Below are 20,801 nucleotides of genomic sequence, written 5' to 3'. Positions count from 1 at the left end.
GTATTCTAAATTGTTTCCATAGTGCTTGACCAGTAAAATTACAGGTTTATTATGTTTATGCAGATCTCTTGTTTAATCAAGAATGTAATGTGTGATGTGAATGCGAAGCTGTCGCTCTAAAATTACCCCTTGTACTCTTGATATGAGTGCTTGAATCAAGTTGGTTTTATTTCTCATTTATGTTTGAATGTAAATTCAATATTCTTGAATGTGAAGGGCTCATGGCACCTGCAAGTACCAGCAATAACTGTTCAAGACTGCTCTGTGCTATTCTGACTTCAGTATTGCTAATTTGAGGCATTCAAAACATCCTGAGTCAATTTTCTCACTTCTTTTATGTTTGGAAAAAAATGTAATGCGGTGAAGTTCAGAAATGTTATGTAGCTGTATTTACAGTTAAAAGCAGCTTTCTATGCGTGTGTGGGGGAAAAAAAGTAGAGATGTTTTGGGAAGTATGCAGTGCTCCGTGAAGGAGAAATCACAGACTTTGAATGGATTTCTGAGCAAAATTTACAACTTACCCAGTGAATTCAGAGAAGTGGGAACTGAGGGCAGTTTGGCTATTGTGCTGTGGTTGAATTTTTGTTTTGAATCATCACTGGTGTCAAAGAGCCACGGCTCTATGAAAAAATGAAGTGGAGCAGTCCAAGAGAGATTACTTGAGCTGTGCAGTGGATGGCAGTATGCTGCTCTGACAGTTTGGTTCAAGGCTGAGCCCCTGATCCTTTTGTAACATCAGATTCATAATGGGAGCTGCTGTTATTGCTGTAGTCTTGGGTTTGTGTGTGAGCTGTTGGAATTGGTCTGCTGCTGGTGTAGTTGGTGCAGAGAATCGTATCCATTATGTGTTGAAAGGATGGTGTGGAAAGTTGTAACAACTAGGGATGCTGATGATGATCTGTAGAGCATTTGATCCTTCTGTAAAGGAATACAAAGAAATGCTTCTGGTCTGGAAAATGCTTTATAAGAAGTAGTTGGTGATGATAACCCTTGTGAAAGGACAGTCGTAAAACAGCAAAGGGAAAGTTGGCCTTTGGGCTTGTTCTTGACCACTGCAGCTTAAAAAGCTTGATCCTCACTTTTGGATCTACGTTATGTTCGTCCTTTGTGTTGTGGGGTGTTGTGATTATTTCAGCTATCCTGAACAATGTGTTTGCAGCCATCACGTGAGCTTTAGGAGTTGGGGGTGGTTCACTGAAGGAACAGAGCAACAGAGCTTGCACTATCACCTCTGGAGATGACCCTGCTTTACCTGACAAGGAATTGGCGAATTTATTCCCTAGTGTGGTGTTTAAGATTTTGTGCTCACGCACCATGTATCAATAGGATTGAATTTCACCTTCAGTTAAACTTTGTCACCCGTCTGTCCTTACTGCCATCTGTAGACGCCTGGACACTATTGATTCTTTCTAATCTGGGCTCTAATAAAACAGAATGATGTATCTGGTGTGCCTGGCCATTCTCCAACCCACGTTTTCATTTCACAGCAAGCGTCAATCTTGTTCTATTGTGTGGATGATGCTAGAGAGACTGTAGGGTGAGGACTGACAGGGCAGTTCTGCTCTTGGGACTTCATAATATTTATGAAGGCAGGATGTTGTGGTATGACTGATTACAGAGAGAAGAGATTATTCCCACAGAAATCTAGGGCTCTTGAAACAGCAAAGAGGAGAACCAAGCTGTCAGATCTTACCAGACCTGTAACAGCCATTACATTTAGTCAATCTCTGTTGTTTCTTTGTATCTTAGCCATTCCCTCTTACGTTCCCCAAGGGCAGAAGGACTTTCACCAGCTTTGAGAAATTTCTGGTGGTGAGCATGTGGCAGTGCTGGGATAATCAGTGGGGCTGTTACTGCTGTTTAGAGCCCTACCTTAGGGACGGATGATTGTTGGTTTTTCAGTGTAAGGTGCAAGGCAACTCTTCGGGTCCTAGGAGGGCAAAGAAGTGGGTCTTCTGGTTAAATCTAATCCTTGCTATGTGAGACTTGAAAGGGTTCTTAGGTTACGATATCCTATCTGATTTCTTAGTAGTGATCCCAGTTCAAATGATCAGCAAAGTCTCAGTTTAACCATGATTCCTATTTTCTCTGTGAAGAAGGATATGGTAGTGGCTTGAAAAAGACTGTGCTTAGATTTTTTGATGGCTAGCAGGAAAGAATTTTTCATTATCCTTGGTTCCATTGTGTTAGAGAAGGAGAATGATCTCATGAATTCAAACCTTCCTGAAAGTTTTCTGCTGCAGTGAGGTTGTAATAAAGAGTAAATAGGTATTTTTATCTGATCAACTGCCCCTGAACCCCAACCAATCACCAGACAGCTGAAAAAGTCAATGGTGCTTTGGATTTCTGCAGTGGTGTCTTGCTTCTTTTTTATAATCCACGTGCACAGTGTAGAATTTGTGCTTTTTAACTTCCTATCTTTTATGGCTTTGAAATTCTTAGCCATAATGTTGCATTAAAGAAGATCTGAATTCAAGTTCCTCTATTTTCTCAGCTTTTTTTTTTTTTTTTTTTTTTTTTTTTTTTTAAATAATGGAACACTTAAGTCTGTAAGAAAAATTGCCCTTGACAGCTTTAACTGCACTGTTCCACATCTCCCCATGTAGACATTAACACAAGATATTTCTAAAGTGGGAAAAATATTTTTTTTCTTTCTGTCTTTCAGAGCTCAAAAACAGATGAATGTATTTTTTAAACCCCCCAGATTTAATACTGGCTGACAACAGAAGATTTTTATTGAGGTTCTTTGCATACTCCTTCATTCTTTCCCCCGCTACAAAGCTGGTGTCAGTCCTTCAAATGACAGACTTTTTGTTGGGAGGGGCAGTTGTTGGGGGGGGAAGGTGCATTTTTTTAAATTTTTTTTTCCTTCCTAGGGGTCAGATTTTATGTCAGTATGTTTTACTTTCTTTAGGAAATACTCAGCTGAGCAAAAATGTGGTGTATTATCTATGCCTTTCTTCCAAATTTTTTATTTTCTTGGCAGGTAGAGAACTGGTGAATAGCTGCTGTGGAAGACGAGTTGGAAGAACTGCAGGTTCAGACCGGCACTGTCATTGCTCTTCCTCTCTGATGTGGGTTGTATCCGCTGGGCTAGGACAGTGCTGTGGGGTTACCCCATCGTCTTGGTGCCTCATAATCCTTAGCCCTAAGTTAGGTTCCTCTGGCAGGACATCTTAGAGACTCGGCTTTTATAATTTGCTGGGAAAGAGGCAACCTATCACACCTTTGAATTACAGAATCACAGAATTGTAGGGGTTGGAAGGGACCTCCAGAGGTCATTGAGTCCAACCCCCCTGCCAAAGCATTCACCACTTAAACCCTCCCATGGCCAAGCATGATGAAGTAGCAATCGTGGTGTTAGCCAGGTAGTGCACTATTTGCTCACATTTCCTGTTCAACATGCTTGGAAGGCTGCTTGGTCTCTAGGTGAGGCTGTTTACAAGCTGTGGTGGTATGGATCATTTTCAGTCTGTTTTGCTGGTGTAGCTGCAGTCTGAAATACTGAAATGTCCAAGAGCCAGGCTCCACAGCATGTGCTTGTCCATCATATGAATGTCCATCAACCAGCTCCTACAGTTGTTTGGTTTATCTCAAACAGCTTTGGCACTGTGGTGCTTTGGGCTGCTGACATTGCAACCAGCTAGCTCAGTGTGGTTGGAATACACAGAGGAATTGTTCCCAGCCTGGATTCTGGAAACATCTCATGATGCAGATTTCGTGGAAGTCTTCTTGACTGAGCCCTTTGAAGGAGACGATGCTAGAGCTCCAGGGGTGTTTGGTTAGAGTGAGGAACAAGAACAGGTACTTTCTTTGCACAGGAACAAAGAAAGGAAATTGTGCAGGGAGAGTGCTTTCACAGCAACTGATGGAAATATTTTTGCTTATCTACCTAATGATTCATCACAAAGAATAAGAAAAAACCAAAAATGCACAATCCAAACAATGTAGCTGGTGGTGTAAGGGATTGAAATATTGTAGTGATCGTGAAATGTATGTGTGTGACAGATATTTGAGTTCAGAATTACGATGAGATGAAACATAAAGTAATAAAGATGGCTGAACTGATCTTCACTCTTGATTTGAAAGAAATATCAGTATAAAAAAGAGTTGCTAAGGAAGAATTTGACCTTGCCACAGCCGAGCTTGTAAGTTTCAAAGTAGCTGTGGGCATCTGCAGAGAAGAACTGCAGTATAAACATAGGTTCAAGGTCGGAAAAGTGCTGTCAATTTGACAGAATGCTTTTTTTATTACCTTAATATATAAGATAATCAGATCGTTTCATCTTTGTTGAATCTGTAATAATGTAAAAAATATGCTAATTGGCTAGTTAGCACTCAAACTGTTGCTTCTGACCTTTTGTCTATGGAGAGCTCTGACTTGTGCTTTTCTGTTACCTCCAGCACTTTCTGATCCCATGTCCTTGTTAGCCTTGAGTGACCCATGTCAGCTGTGATAGTCACGTATTCTAAGCTATTGCTTTTATTTTTGTTTCTTTTTTTCTGTAGTAATTCTCATACCTTGTTTTCACTACTACTTGATTACATTTGTGAATACTTTACCTAGCCTTATTTAAAGAATTACAATTAACATTTTTATTCTAACGATGTTCCGTGCATTCAAGGTCTGGTGGTAAACATGTGGGAAAATCTAAATGCAGAACTTACCATGACAGAACAATCTGTGCATTTTGCCATTATTTTCTCTATGCTCATATTTTTTATTTGGAAAACTGCAGCAATCCTTATTTCCCTGGTCTGCTGCAAGCAAGGAAATATGTGAAAGTCAAAGGTGCTTGGATTTGATGCTAGCAATTACCCTGCAGTAGGCATGGAAGGTTTTCTAACTGGCCATTAAAAGCAGAAACAAGGGTGTTTTTTTTTTTTTTCCAACAGGTATGTTCTTCCCCTTTGTGGTAGCATCTGTGACACTTCAACTTTTGGACTGGCTCTCCTGGAGAGAGAAGGATGTTTTCTCAGAGTAATGTTCTGAGACAATAGTATTCAATTCTGAACAATAATATTGCCATTGCCTTGCAGGTAGGTGAAGTCAAGCATAGCAAGCTGGCATTAGAGCTGGAAATAGAACGGGGAGACTCCAACAGCCATTGCCTCTCTTGACTGCTCGGTCTGTAAGCAGCCCACACTGCAGACATGGTGACTTGTCCATCTGTTGCTGTCCTGTCAAAGGCAAGGCTCTGCCTTTTGGGAGCACAACAGGTGTGACTTCCTGTTCTTTGGTATAGTAGCTAATTCTCCTGATCTAGCAGTGAAGCATTTCCACATAAACAAGTCAATCTTTGAGTCGTACTCTGGAAAGGGCTTCAAGAGGTTAACCCTCTTCTGAGGGAGAAAGTCCTGCCTGTGCTCCGTCCAGCACAAGTTAGAATGGTTCACTGAAGTCTAACTAAGGACAATCATTGATCTTCATATATATGTATATATGTATATATGTATGTATGGATTATGAAGTCTGAAATGGAAGAACAAAGAGAAAATTTTATTTATTTTTTTCAGGGGAAGCTTTATTGGAGCTGTTTTTCCTCTCTCACTTTTAGAAATGGCTCAGACAAAATTCTTCACCTAGTTTGGTTTTCTGCATGAAATCAGTCTGTCTTCAGTCCTCAAGGAAAACCTTCACCTGTCCTGGCAGTTTGTAATGTCTCAAAGGGCTGCTCTGTCTTAACTTCTGTCAACTTTATAGTACTTTTTTTTTTTTTTCTCTTTAATTGTGGGCTGTCCTCAGAAGGTAATGCGCCCAGACTTGGACTTCAAGTCATTTTTCCTTTTGAGATCTCCCTGTCAGAAGCTTTGAATTGCCCTTCAGTAGGTATGTGACTCCACAGAGTTAAAATGCTGCACAAAATCTGGAACACAGATGGTATCAGAAGATAATTGGAAGGAGAAAGGAGCTGGCAAAGTAACTGGGGCCTTTTTTCATTTTCTTCTTGAACTTAGGTAGAGGTGTGCGCACAGCAACTTTAAAACGAAGAAGAAGAAAGTGGAAAAAGATAAATTAAATTTCCCAAGGCTTCAGCAAAGGGGAAGAATTGGAAGATATGATCCAGCATAGGTTGCTGAATCAATAAAAATAAATTATGAGTTCTTTGCTATCAGCTCTTAAAATGTATGATAGGGGGACCTTAAATCATATCACCTCCTGCCAAGAGAGATTGTATTTATGTCTAACTGACTTACACAGAGATAAAGCTCAAGCTTCTGTTATTTTAAGCAATCTAGATATCTTTTCTGGTGGGAACGTGTGTTTGTGTGCAGCAAGGCCATCCAGAGGAGCTGGGAATGATTTTGTGGTACACAACTTTGTCTCACCAGAGGTGTGGATCGTGTAACTCAGAGGGGGCTTTTCCATCTGTCTTTAACAACTGGTGCTACTTGTAAGCTGCTAATAGTGTTGGTGTGTTTGTTCACGATAGTCTGGAATTCTTAAATGTCTCCTGTGTTTTATTGCTGTTCTTAAAAAGGCAGCTAATTCACCATGCCTTTCTCAGAGGCTCTCTCCTGGGGGGCTAATAAATCTACCAATACTTAGCTTTTATGGAGTACTTTTCCCCTACAAGGAGGACAAATGCTTTACGATCTGACCCGGTAGCTATGTTTAGGGCTCCACTGCAGCCTCTGGGATAGAATCCAGCTTCTCTCTAAGGGCTGATAAACCATGCTGGAGGCCTTTCTTTTATTTCTTCAGGAAGGAGATGTTAAGAAAGTGATTGTACTTTGTGCGTGAACGCTAAGTGTAAGTAGGTAGTAGGCAGAAGGTATTTGATGAAACTCAGGATTTACCAATATGGGTTTTGAATGTTCGTTGGGGGTGGGTGGGTAATACATTCCCTATATATCTTTATATAGAGAATATTGTGCACTTTTTAACATGCACTAGAGACGCGGAAGAGCAATGTGGCTGACCTGGTAGTGGCTACAAATATCTCTCATTTGATTAAACACTGGATCTCTGCTTCGGGAGGAAAATCTGAATACATTCCTGATGCTTAAATCCAAAAGCATGAGAGCCTACCAGGTTTAATTCAGAATCGTTTCTCAATAGGGAAATGCATAGCACTGGGACGCATTTGCCTCTGTTAGAGTCAGCAGGTTCTTCTTTGACAGGCTGTGTTCACAACTGAAATTGCTAAAGCAGGGAGACTCAGTATGCTTGGATCCTGTCCTGCTGCTGCTGGAAATCATGCAGGAGGAGGAAGGTGTGTTTTCCAGCACTGTCTCTTTGTATGAAGTGCTGTAGTGTTGCTTTTCTGCAGATTCTGTTCATCTACCCCAAGGTCTGGAAATGGGAATTTCAGACTGCTGCTTTCATCCAGAGTGTGCTTTTGTGTAGGTAATGTGATTTGTTGCTGGTGTCCTGAGGGAATCCATGGGAAGAGTTTTCGTGGTCTGGCTCCAGCTTATTCTGCTGTCTGCTTTGTATGGTGAAAAAAAAGGGGAAGAAAGAGTGTACTCTGGCATCTTTCATACTGGAAAGTGAAAAGCGACATGGGCAAGAGAGGGATTAAGGGAAAATATCATTCTTTTAGTTACTAGTTCTTGTTTTGAGGACAAATTTGACAGCCTCAGCCGTTTGGAGATCATAGGTTCACTGGAACATGTTTTGCTTTTGTGTGTGATCTTGGGGATTTGTCTCTTTCAATTTCAGAGGGCTCTTTTGCTAGCACTGCCTGAAGCCACCCACAGATCATTTATCAGGAGACTTTTTTTTTTTTTTTTTTTTTTTTTTTAAAAAAAAGGTCCTTTGCTTAAGATGACATCTCTTTGCTCATGCAGAAACGTTGCTCTGTTTTCCAGTGGGCACTATTTGGCCTGCATTTGCTGTTTGCACCTTTTGCAATGCTATGCTGTTGCTTGCAAGCTTTAGTATCTAGAGTTGTTTCCTTCAGATGCATGCAGTGGACTGGGGAAAAATTTAGTGTTGAAGTTGTAGATGGTCTTTCACTAATTGCTGTTCCTTTGCATGAGCTCAGATTGCAGCTTTGTCTTTCAGGATATGTTTGTTAGTCTAGATCAGCTAAATCTATTGAGGTGGATTATTTCAACCATGTAAAATTCCTGGATGGAGATTCTTCTTTAGAATGAATTAGTCTTTAATTTGATTTTTTCCAATGAGCTTGCAAAGTGAGTTGAAGCAAACTCAAAACATTGATTTGGATTCCTCTTCCTGAGTGTTTCTATATAGAGAAACACTTAATTTCTTCCCACCTCTGCTTCCTCATTGGTAAAACAAAGATGACATTACTTGTCTTTTCTCATAGTTGTGGTGCTTGCTGAATCTGTTAAAACCTGTGAAATTTATGTTCTTCACATGGCTGCTTTGTAATGGTGCTGTATGCTTCTTGCACTCCCAGGTATAAGCAACTCAGCACTTAGGCTTCCAGGTTAAATGAGGATGGTGGTGTGCATAATCACATGTGTACACATGATGTACGTCTGTGGTGTTTGTGTGCTGGGGGGGAATTCTGGTGGCATGAGGATTATGCAGCGACTGTTTTTGAGAACTGCTAGACCTTGATATAGGAAAATGCTTTTGCTGAATCTGCCTGAGATGGAGTTAATATATATACATATATATTTTCACATAGCAGCTTGAATTTTTGACTAAAGCTCTGTTCACACAGTAGAGTTATAGCTTTTGCTGAATGGTTGTTGCACAGTGTCAAGGTTTTCTGTTTTTTACTCTGCTCCCTGGGCATAGGGGAGGGATGCAATGAGGGCACCTGATTCAAGCTGTCAAAAGGGATATTTCATCCTATTTAGTATTGTGTGCAGTGATAGAAATCAGAAAGTAGTCTTTGCAAGGTAACCATTGCTGAGAGACTTGCTGGGCATCAGCCTGGTTATGGAAGGCAGTCAGTGATGGCTTTTTTCCTCTTTCCCCCCCATTTATTATTTCCCCCATTTCTCTCAAATGAAAACTTTTCTTCTTGTTCTTCTGATTCTCTTCATCTCACTGGAGTGGGGTGTGAGTGATAGTCTGCGTGGGTACTCAGCTGCTGGCTGAATTCAAACTACCCCACACATCAGCACTAATATATATTGAACACAGATATGTTCCCACGTTTTTGTAGAGAAACAGATATTGGTGGCTTTTGCCCAAATTGGCTTTAAATGCAGATAATGGAAGAAAGATTATATTACTTACCCTGAGTAATTCCATTGGCTTGTTGGTAAGGTCATCTTTTAAAGGGTCAAAATTAATAAATAAAGAGAAGAAAGAAACAAGCAGCTAGGGACCTCCATAGCACAGTGCAAGTCCTCAAGCTTTTGAAGCCTATTTCCTTCATTGTGAGCAGTTCCCCAATACTGGTTCCCAGGAGCTGTGCTTATTGCCATTTTTAATTCATGTATCGGGCTCTATGGCTTGGGGAAAGGTGGCTGAAAACCGTGGGCAAGCTTCCTGTGGTTGGTGCATGGGGCAGAAAAGGTTTCAAAGATCATGAAAGTAGGTCTGTAGGCAGGAAATGGAGTCTGTGACCCCAGTATACCAACACAAGCTAGCAAAGAGCTCTCATTTTTTCATATGTAAATCTGTCCACAGTTGGGTTTTTTTTGTTCTGCAGTGTGCTGCCCAGTGCTCATCCTTTTGCTCATTATTAGTTACTTTCTTTAAATATGTGGACAGGGCTGCTGATGAGCTGTGTAAATCTCTGTGCTGATAAAGCAGGATCACTTAGAGGGGAGATGAATTTCATGAAGTGGGTCAGTGCTAGCCTTTCAGACATCTATCTGAATTGATCACCGTTCTCTTTGGCTGCTGCTCCTCTTCTCCAATATGGGTGTCTCCTGATGGGGGAGCACGACTGCCATTGACTCGGTATTTCTTGCTCATTGTGAAGTTCACTATTAACCTGCTGAAGAAACTGCAATATCTTTTCACTTTAATTTGTGGATAAGAGTAACGTATCTACTGTGGGGTATGTGCAAAGCACTTTGGCACCTTGGAATTGGCACGATCTGGAGGAGGGTTTAATGAACTAAAGTAAATTTCCTTTGTAGTAAAATTTTATGAGGACAAAAGATTGCTATACCACCAAATACTCGGGAGAGCTGCTGAGCACTCTTGTGATTTATGGGCTCAGAGATTCGTAATAATTTTCTGAACAATAGGAGCCCCTTCAGGGATGTGTTTTCAATGTGGAGAGAGACTTCTCTTCCCCTTTCTGTTTATGTTTTTCTCTACTTTCACTTCAGTCAAATTGTGTCATGACTTGAGTTTGTTGCATTGGGCAATCTTGAAGACCTGCTGGCTGTAGTATAAACAAGAGGTGCATCATATCAGACCTAAATTTAGTGGGTTAGTACACTTTTACAGTGGGATGTAGGATTTGAAAATACCAGAAAATCTTAAGCTGTATTAGTGAATTAGTCACCGAGGATAAGAAAAAAGCCAATTCCTGTCAATTACACAGAGATGTTACAGCAGAGTATTTGGCCAACAGTGCAGTTTCTGGAAATAAGTGAACAAACAAAAGCATTTGAGATGTGTATGTGTAAAACACAGTGAAGAAGGAAGTTATTGCAGGACTAGGAGGTAATTTATTTCCAAAGGAAAAAGAATAATTTTTCTGATTATCTCCCATCTCCACTTCTGTCTTGAAAACTGAAACAGTTTATTGAATTTTCAGGTCATTTAGTTTTGTGTAAGCTCAGCTTTAAATTGCATTTTCCAGAGGGTTTGTATTGCCTTGAGGGAGCTGTAATTCAGCCTGACCTATTTCCCAGCTCTGTCCTGCAGCCTGGTCCTCCTGTTTTCCTTTTCTCCCAGCTGAGCTGCTTGGTACCCTCAGGGCTACCTGCCTCTGGGGTGTCCAGGGAAGTGCTGCAGCCTGCCCTGTGGGAGGAGGAGGAGGGACTCTTCCCATCTGAGCGATGCTCCCTGGAGCCAGCAGTATGAGCCTGGAGAAAAATGCAGTTCAGCATTCAGCTGACTTGAAATTAATTTTTGGGGGGTTGATTTCATGAACAGACAAGACAGTTTCATTTGGGACTATGAAGGTGTTTTCTTCATTTTTGTTAAAGAAAAAAAATGCTGAAGTGAAAGTTTTTTTTTCTGAATCAATACCACTTGAAACTTTCTTTTCTCCAGAGCAAAATGTTTTCATCTTAATTTAAGTGAAAGTCTGGGCTGTGGGGTAGAAATTCTAGATTTCCCACACTTCAGGTGAAGAACAAAATGTATATGTATTTTTTTTTAAGCTGCACGCGAAATGTGAAAACTCCGATTTTCAATTGAATTCAGCTTTTAGAATGAAAACTGTCAAAATTTTAATATGAAATTACTATGACACAGAAAAGGCATGGTTATTAGTTAGCACTGATGTTCACTTTGTAAAAAAGTTTAGCTTGTGTTCATTGGAATCAAATGTCTTGACTTGAATCAGTGAAGGTCTTTCTTCTTTCTTTCAACTGTCAGAATTCAATTTTGTACATAAGAAAAAATGCATAATTTTCTTTTACTTCCATTCTGCTGAAATGTTTCTGCTGAAATATTCATGTACACAAACATGCTGGGAAATGGGGTACTTGCTTAGAGCTGCCCATTCACCCTTAGAATTACACCATCATAGAATGTTTGAGGGAAGGGGCCTTTAAAGGTCACCTAATCTAACTCCCCTGCAAGAACAAGGTCACCTCTAGCTCCATCAGGTGCTCAGAGCTCCTCCAGCCTGACCTTAGGTGTCTCCAGGGATGGGACACCCACCTTGCTGGTAGTCGCTTAGTGGCATGGCTGGCTCCATGACATAGAGGTCTCTGAACAGCCTCTTGAAATGCTTTGAGGTTTTCCCTTTGCAAGGCTGTGTCAAAAGGACCCTTTGAAAACAGATCAGTAACCAGACATATCTTTGGGCTCTGACTTGTGCCTTAACCTCATGTAAGCTGCCTCCCTAGTAGCACCATTTGCACCTGCAGTCTCCCGCTGTGAAGCTGCGGGGAATGTGCCCTTGCAGTGTTTGTCGGGTAGGCTGTATTCAAATCTCTCCAATCTTCTCTGGTCTTCAAGCTTCCAAACTGTTGTGAGCATTACCTGTATTGAATTTCAACAATATTATCTCAAAAGTCAGTGGGATGGGATAGAGGTCTTTGGGACTTACGAGGTGAGTGGTTCTGTGGGCAGTGTGCTGCCTGCGGCTGCCCTGTGGTAGTGGGGCGTCAAGAAACTCCTGCTGCTTCCTGGTACTCTCTGTGAGACTGAAGTGCTAAGGCATGGTTATGCTTTTGTTCTCCACACCTTGACAAAAGGCAGAGCTGGATTTTTGTTAGGCATCCTGGGTGGAAATTTCAACGAGTCCTACTAAACAACATGCCTTTACTTTGGATTAATACCCAGGAGCTGAGTAGGATTCAACCTCCTCCTGCAGAGCTGGCATTATCCTGCTGTTTGCAGGGTTTAAAGCAGGCCACTGACATCTTCAAAAATACAGAGCACAGGGGATGTGAGGAGAGGCGTACAGGATGCTGGGGGATTATGGTTGCTGCCTCCATTTGGAATTGCAACTTCAGGAAGAATTATCCTGATCAAACTTCAGCAGAACAGAGAAGAAAGGCTTAACTTAAGAAGTTTAGAGATCCAGGATCTGCTGGCTTTATTGAAAGTCCTGCTTCCTGGTTTCATAGTGATTAGGTGTCAAAAGAGGGAAACTACCTCTCTGGAGCTGTGAGCAATAAGAAGGGAGTTACTTCTGGCAAGGCAGTGCTTGTGCTGTGGGGCATGGCTTCCAAGAACCTCTTGAGAGAATCTCTGGAGTTGTAGGGTGTATTCTAAAAACATTGCTCGTAAGGTTTTAGTTGCAGGCTGTACTGCTTCCATTAGTTGGTGTAAAGGGATGCTGTGTGGATGTACCTTGATGGTGGTGACTGGCAGCTGGTACTTCTCCATTTGTATGGGAAGGTGTGTGCAGGATTTAAGTTGCAATAAAAAAAGGCATTGTCCTTATTTCCCCACTGCACGGAAACAGTTTAGGCTGACATGGACTTGCATATGCTGACTCAAATCTGCCTGGCAGGTTTCTCTTCGCACCCTGCTGGAAACAGCTTGGCTTTTATCTCCTTCCTAAAGGTCTCTGCGTGGGGAAATAAAGGGAAAAATGCAATCGGGGAGGGGGCTGTGAATCCAGTAGAGAGATGGATGCTCAGAGCATCTTTTTGAAAGCCATTAAGTTGGGCACTGATTGCATAGTCACGTATCAAGGTCCTTACAATTTGAACAGGTCTCTTCCCGGTATTGTGCTGACAGTAACAGACTGCTGCAGCCTTTATGATATTGATTAATCCTTTGGTATTTTTCCTTTCTGCAGAGCTTTTAAACTCCTCACCCAGGATCTGGGTCTGGATCTTCACCCAGCAGCCTTGCAGCTGGGAAACCCAAATAAAAGGAGTGGCAAGTCCCATTGCTGTGGGAGGAGGAAAAGGGAGGGAGAGAACAGGTCTTTTGGAAAAAGGGAGGTAGAAAGGTCCTCGTTGCAGCAAAGGTAGTTTGGGCAAAATGGCTTGCTTTGCTGGATAGGGATCTTCATAAACAAACTTGCCATTACTATCCATGATGATTAGGTAGTTCACATCAGCATCTTGAGAGAAAAAGGAAAATGTCAAATGTAATCTCTGATTGGGCTGTTGGATTAACAAGGATGCATCCAGTTCCATTCCTGACCTTGAATGTTACTGGTTACATGATGCATTAAGGGAATTTTTTTTTTTTTTTTTTTTTTTTTCATCTCATAACACTGCAACCTTAATGAATAAATTCTAAGCCTTCCTTTGGGTGATTTCAGATGCCTTCTGTATTGTTACACAGTCTAAAGGAAACTTTTTTTTTTCTTTCCCCTTTCTCTTCTAGGTGATACTCATTCTGACAAAGCTCTATGACTTCAATTTGGGAAGTGTTACTGAAAGCTCACTGTGGAGGTAAGCAGATCATGCAGAACACAGTACTGGTGTGGATGTGTGCACTGTGTCTCTTGTAAAACTGGAGGGTGAGTGAGGGGGATTGAAGATGATCTGGGGAGGAGAGGGAAGGGAGTATGAGGTAGAAGTGAAGTTGCTTTTTGAAAGAGGACACGTGATTGAGAAAGCATTGATTTAACAAAATGAGGTCTGCATATGAGAGGCTTTCTTCAGGTAAGGCATTTCCTTGATGCCCAGAGGTGGTTGGTTTCATTCAGTCCTTTTGAATGTCCTCTTTTCATTTTCAAGAACCTCTGCCACTATGCTAGTAATGAGAGTATTCTCTGTAGATGGCAACATGCTTGCTGGAGCAAGTGTCCAGGATGATTTACAACTGAGTTTCTGGTATGATCTTAGTTAATCTCAGTCATGTTCCTCTGCCTTGTGAGGTGGTCATCTCAGCAGTGAATCGGTGATGCTTGAGGCTTTGAGGGCAGTAGCCACAAAAGTACTAGAGATCACAGTGAGGTACTGGCATCTCCTGTACTATGGGTTAACTCTGATAATGTCACATGCCTGTCATCTATCATGTTTCTGATAGTGAGCAAGAGGTGGAATGTCTTGGCTTGGGAAAGCACGCTACTGGACAGAGTGTATGTGTGTTAAATGAGGGAAAAAAACCCCAAACATGCAGAACACCCCTGGAAAAAAAAAAAAAAATAACTAAAGGCAGCCTAATTCCCTAATCTCTCCAAATCAGCAATAGTTTCTACCTGCTAGGAACTGTTCTCCCTTCTTATAGCCCACCTGTGATGTGAAAAGGGCATGACTTTAGTGGAATTGTTATTATTATTAGGTGGTTTTTACTGTATGGACCAAAAAAAAAAAAAAAAAAAAAAAGGAGAGGGGGAAGGAGTGGTAGAGGCATAGGGGAACCACAGGGCCTTGTATTAGATTTACCTTTTCCATCATGGATGTTACTCAACCTCCAGAAATCATAGTTGGTGAAAGTTGTCACTGTTGAACTGTTGTTCTGGGTGTAAGAAAGCAGCTTCTGGCCGGGTGATCTATTGTCCTTTCTTCCAAGTTAATTTAAAAGCCCCTGTTTTGAAAGTATGTTGTAGGGTCATCTCCATTAATACACTGAAGGGTTAATTGTTTAGTAGAGCTCTTGAAACTTCTCAGTTTGCACGGTTACTCCAAAGCCTAATTGCACTGCACCGTGGTAATCTGCAAAAGTATAAATTACCATGCAGCTAATAAGAGAGAACACAGTAATTTCCACTTACTTCACACTTTTCAAGATATTTAAGGCTCAAAACTTTTGCCTCTTTACCTAGCAAGTACAAATGGTGCTGTAATTGTACTTTAAATGTAATTGCTTAGCAATCTGCTCTACATAAATAATGCAACAAGCAGACAAATTCTGTTCTGATACTGATCTCACAGCAGCACCTGAGCTCTGCAGAAAGGTAACAGCAGTATGTTTCCTGGAGCTTTCCCAGTGGCAGAAATAAGGTAGTTGATAATCTTGGGAAATGCTCTGACGTGTGAATGGGTTTCAGGTGGTTCTGGAAAACCTCTGTTTCTCTTCTGCGGTGAAATAGAGGCCATTGTGTGGTCCAGAGACTGAGAGAAGTAGAGAAGTCAGAGTTCCTGGTTTCTTTTCCAAGATTTGTGAGGAATAGTTGAGGTAAGAGCTAGCAGGCAGAGTTCCTGGGCTCTGAAACTGGAGAATTAAGAGTGAAACCATATTACACTTCAGAGGGAAGTGTGGGTTTTTAGAGAACAGCTTGAACTTTCTCTGGAAAGGATGTTGTAGCAATAGAAGCAGATACTATGTGGAAACAATAAGCCCAGACTACTTTTCTCAGGATATTCTGTTACACTTGTGCATTAAGGTATCTGAAACTTTGCATTATTTAAGTAGATACTTTTTAATGCTTTCTCATAATTTCTGAGAACCTGAAAATTTCACAAGGAGAATTTGTTTTATGGAGCAATTTTTAGTCTTCTGACAATATAATTGCTTTCCTTATTTACTTTTCTGTAGACTCCTTCAAAACCATGTTGAAGTCTCAGGTGCTGGGTAGGCTCCATTGAATGCAGATATCATAGAATCATAGAATGGCCTGGGTTGTAAAGAACCTCAAAGATCATCTAGTTTCAACCCCCCTGCTATGCGCAGGGTCAATAACCACCAGCCCAGGCTGCCCAGAGTCACATCCAGCCTGGCCTTGAATGCTTCCAGGGATGGGGCATCCACAACCTCCTTGGGCAACCTGTTCCAGTGCCTCACCACCCTCTGAGTGAAAAAACCTCCTCCTAATATCTAACCTAACTCTCCCCTGTCTTATTTTAAAACCATTCCCCCTTGTCCTATCACTATCAACCCATATAATAAAATATGTTGTCATCAGCAGAAGGTCGTGGAATTTCCATTATTTTTTCTCTTTCTGTTTTCTGGGATTATTACTTGTTTTTCTTCTAACCAAGTGCCCTGTCTATCTGAGCAACAGTGCTGTGATGCCTATTCTGAGCACTTGGCAAACAATTGCTGCCATAAGAAAGGAGTGGCTTTTGTGGCGGAAAGAAAATAATCGCACAGCAGTGCTTCAAAGGATGCAAAGATAGAGTACAGTGGAATGCAATCTTCAAATATCATCATGCCTCCACCTGCTTCATGCATCAAAAGCTTTTGCTCTGTTTCCCCCTGGGTTATAGCATGAGATATTTCTTTTAATGGAAAATGCTATATAAGAGAAATTTCTAATTCCTGCATTTAAATATAAGGACAAGTAAATCGATGAGAAAACATCCTGAACGTAATTAAAAAAGAGAGCCAGAGCAGGAAAGAATTAAAAGTTATATTGGATACTGCTCTTCTATCAGGCTGATAAGAATTTAGAGGAAATGCTAGTCAGCATTTGAATGCAGGAGCACGGATGTGGCTCTAGTAAGTAAATCCATATTTCTGAGGCCCAAAAATATCGCAGAAAAAGCCTCAGTTGCTCCTGAAACAATCAGTCTTGAGGCAGTAAGCTTTGAGGAAAACCACATATCCTTCCATATTGTGAATGCTGCATCTCTTCTTGGTAACAAGGAATATCTGTCAGCGGGGGTTTGTAGTTTTGTTTTTCTCACTTAGAGTGTAGAGGAGACTTCTTTTCTTCCTCCTATGAAATAAAGCTACCTTATTATGATTGTACTTGTGATGATGTGAGACATCAAAATTTACTTGAGAAGTCTTTTCATAGAGCAGGATATATAGTTGTAAAAATTAGGTAAGCTTTTAAGGTATAGCAACATTTCATTGCTTCTCATTTCCTAATAAAATATCTTCATTGCTAGTCCTTGAGAATCCAGCTACCATTCTGTCTGCTCTTATTTAAAAGTTGTATGAAGAAATAGAACTGTGTTTTCTGTAGCGTTTTCTTTTTAGTGAGCGCTTCATTTTTAATAAATGGAAAACAGTCCTTCCTCTTAATCTATAATCTGGAATGATTTTGATTTGAAGTGCTATTGGAGAGCCTCCAGTTCCCAAACCCTCTGTCGTCAGGATCCCTGCACCCAACTTCAGCTCCCACAATGAATGTAATCATGCAACAGGCATCCGTCTTTAAATATGAACTGTGTCTGCAAAGAGTAGCAATCAGGATCCTTCATAGAACTGTGGTCTCAGAAGGCATCTGTCAAACCCAGAGGAATGAAAGGGTTAGATATGCAAAATACAGTGTGTAAAAGACATCATTCACAACTGAAAGTTGAAGGCTGGATTTTTAGCTTGTTTTTCTGTGTAAAATTTCAAACAAATCTCATTAGGACAAGAGAAGTCTGTTCAGTGGTTTATTTCTTCAAATGCATGTTTACAACGCTTCCAGGTGTTGTGACTGATAGATGAGGTTTGCTTTCAAATGTATGCTGTGCTCAAATGTAATATATGCGGTGCTCTGTAGGTTAGAGGCATAAAGTCCTTTCATTAGTTAATCTTGCTGCTATCCAGTTGTTTCCTTTTTGTTTTATGAGTACGAATAATCGGGAATGTATTGAGGTCCTTTTCTTATTCTGTAGACTTCTAGAATTCAGAATTTTTTACAAGCAAAGGAGGAGTTTTACAAAAATTTCCTTGCTTGTTGCTAATCTTGACTCCTATTTAATCTGTACACTTCTGAGATACACGAACATGACATTCTGTGTAAGTATTTAAAGTGTTCTCATCTGCTTTTGCCAGTGTAGGATGAGCAGTTTTTCTTGTAAGATAAAACTGGAGTAAAAGTGTTGTTTTTCGTTTGGTTGGTTTTGTTTGTTTCTTTGCTTTTGTTATTTTTTCTTTGTTGTCACCTTATTTAGTATCTAGGAGCTCTAATTATTAGTACTTCTAATTGTTTGGCTTGTGGTAGCTAAAAGGCAGTCTCCATCCCAAGGGAACTTTCAATCTCAGATGAAGGCAAAGAGACAACAGGGTGATTCAACAGACGAGAAGCCCAAGTTACCAGGGAGTTATTTATGCTCAGTGTAATAGCCATGAATGCAGCACATCAGCTAATTGGGCAGTGGGGAGTAGTTCACATCTTCTTCCAAAGTGTGAGTACTTGCATGTGTCAGCTCTGAGTCCCTGCTGCCATTTTACCCACCTTTGATGAGTCCCCTGGAGTTTCCATTCTCTGGCTGTGGTCCCAGGCTAAATCATCTGATGGCATATAATGCTGGCCTATGCATTAACCCATACTGAAAATCATAACTGGCTTTTTTTTTTTTTTTTTTTTTTTTTTTTTTAGATTCTAAAATATCACTAAAGTTATCTTATATATATTTATTTTTTGTTTTCACGTGTATTAACCAAGAAATTGTGTTTCCATGGCAGCAAAAATCCCCACTATGTAGTTTGTTCTTGTTTTGTTTTTCACTCTTGTGGCTGTGCCTGAAGGGATTGTTCTGTTGTCTTAGAGCTGTGTAGAGTTAGGAAAAACTTTCAGCTTTTTATGAGAGACAGCTGCAAAACAGATCAGCTACAACTCCAAGCTTGGAGCTGAGAGAGGTAAAACCACTCAACTTGGTTGCAAGCTGCTTCATATCTTGTACGGTTCTTTCATTCAATTCTGTTTGAATTACCACAAGCTTATGTGGTATTTTTTATTATATCCTTGCATTTTACTCTCCCACGCTGTCTTCAGAGGCCACCAGCATCTTTTGGTTTACTTCTAGCATTTGTTCATGCTGCTTTCTGTGCCTTAGGTTCATGCATTACGCGTGCAGCTGGCTTCAGATAGTGCTGCCCTGCAGGCGTGAAATGGTGTGATAAGCCTTGGCTTGCCTTTAAGAGCTGGGGTTTAATCTTCCTCCTCCAAATTTGCCTGTTTGCAAGACAGGTGAGGATGAAGAGAGAGCCTGCAAGATTCAGTGAACATGACTGAAATTTCCATGCCGTCCCTTGCAAAAAAGGTAATCTTGAACCAGGTCATGGCCCAGAACCTCGTTAAAAGGGATTCTACCCCACTGGTGATGCATTATTTAGACTGCAGAGCTGAAATAAGCAATTCCCAGCTTGTGCCACTGCCTCTTGCTCAGTGTTACACATCTTGAAATGGGGCAGTGTGATTTCGCTGACATTTTCTGTAGTGAAATAGTCTCCAAACAGCCACCATGACCAGCTGGCATCTCCATGCAGTATTGTCAGATTTGATTACATCTATTGTTTTTCAGTATTAAGCTGACAACACGCATCTCGGATATATGTTGTTTTCTGGAGCACTGTATTGAGGCATAAAATTAATAGAGCTGGTTTTCAGAGTAATAATGCTTCCCATCACTGCATCTTATTTGGCATTTTTAAAAAAAGTAGCAAAGTGAAGAATTAATTTGCTGATTTAAAAAAAAGGTTTCATCATATCTGCAATCAGCTATTTATGCATGGAAGAAAGGAGCTGGCTTGGATATTCAAGCACATCTGTGGCCTCTCTTGGATTCAAAAAAGCAGGGTCTCCAAAAATTTAGTGACTTCGTTGTCTTTTGTGTGTGTGTTTAAATTACTTAGCTCTGTATTGGTGACTTTTCTCAGACTATAGAGGTTGCAAGCTGCTAGGTTCAGGCTGCTTGCTGGAATGGGAAACTGAAGGAGATGCAGTGTGAGTAAGGGTTGTTCAACAGGCCTCTCAGCACCTTGAGTTGAGATTAGTGTGGAACTAGAGCAACATCCCTGGATAATTCGGTTCTTTATCTGTAGTACTCCTGCTAACTTGTATTTTGCCTGCAGTGAGTGATTTGGGTTACCTTGGCTCAGGGCTTCTTTGTTAGTTGCATCCTACGCCGTGTATGGGAGCCATACTTGAGCTACTGGTGAGGTGCACAATAGCTGTGTGTTGGTCCGTTCCCAAGCTATCTGCTGCCAAATGAAGATCATGGCTGTTCAATAAAGAAAATTCCTTGGCCCAAATAGCTATGGAATCAGTACCTGTGAAGAACAGAAGACCCAGCATTCCTGAACTGAGTGGGGAAATTTATTCTTTGCTCTTATGGTTAAGTGCTTATTTTGGAGGAACAGGTCTTGTTCTGTTGTTTAAGCTGACTTACAAGGCTTGGCAGATACCTGACATCTGTGTTTGTCCAACTGTACATGTGTTGTAACAAGCATCAGAAAGTGGGTCGCAGCTCAGAAAGAGAAGAGAGAGATCTTTGACAGCTAGAAAAAGTTGTTGAATATCAGACAGGAGGGTGGCTTAGCCTCACTGTGTTCCCTGGTTGAGAGGGTATCTGTGATGAGAGGGTTACAAATTGCAGATCATTAGATAGTGATAGCCATTCACCTTTGTATCCCACTGTACAATTGAAGCCATTTGAAGTAATTATGACCTGTTTTAAAATTGCTCTTCTGATGATTCATTATCCTTCCAATTGTG

At 40.9% G+C, this 20,801-nt stretch overlaps 1 protein-coding gene across 1 annotated transcript in view; it reads left to right on the top strand.

Annotated features, from left to right (window-relative positions):
• Positions 1-20,801, top strand: part of SORCS3 (sortilin related VPS10 domain containing receptor 3) — a 271,115-nt gene that overhangs the window by 65,784 nt on the left and 184,530 nt on the right. Inside the window, 1 exon segment of the mRNA XM_042818330.1 lies at positions 13,859-13,926. Within this exon segment, the coding sequence (XP_042674264.1) occupies positions 13,859-13,926 (68 nt within the window).

The sequence above is a fragment of the Centrocercus urophasianus genome, unplaced genomic scaffold (genome assembly GCF_019232065.1).
Source record: "Centrocercus urophasianus isolate 14NV4802_14NV808 unplaced genomic scaffold, USGS_Curo_1.0 seq_17, whole genome shotgun sequence".
NCBI lineage: Eukaryota > Metazoa > Chordata > Aves > Galliformes > Phasianidae > Centrocercus > Centrocercus urophasianus.
Note: the sequence above shows the minus strand (reverse complement) of the source record. Positions and strands in the feature narration are given on the sequence as shown.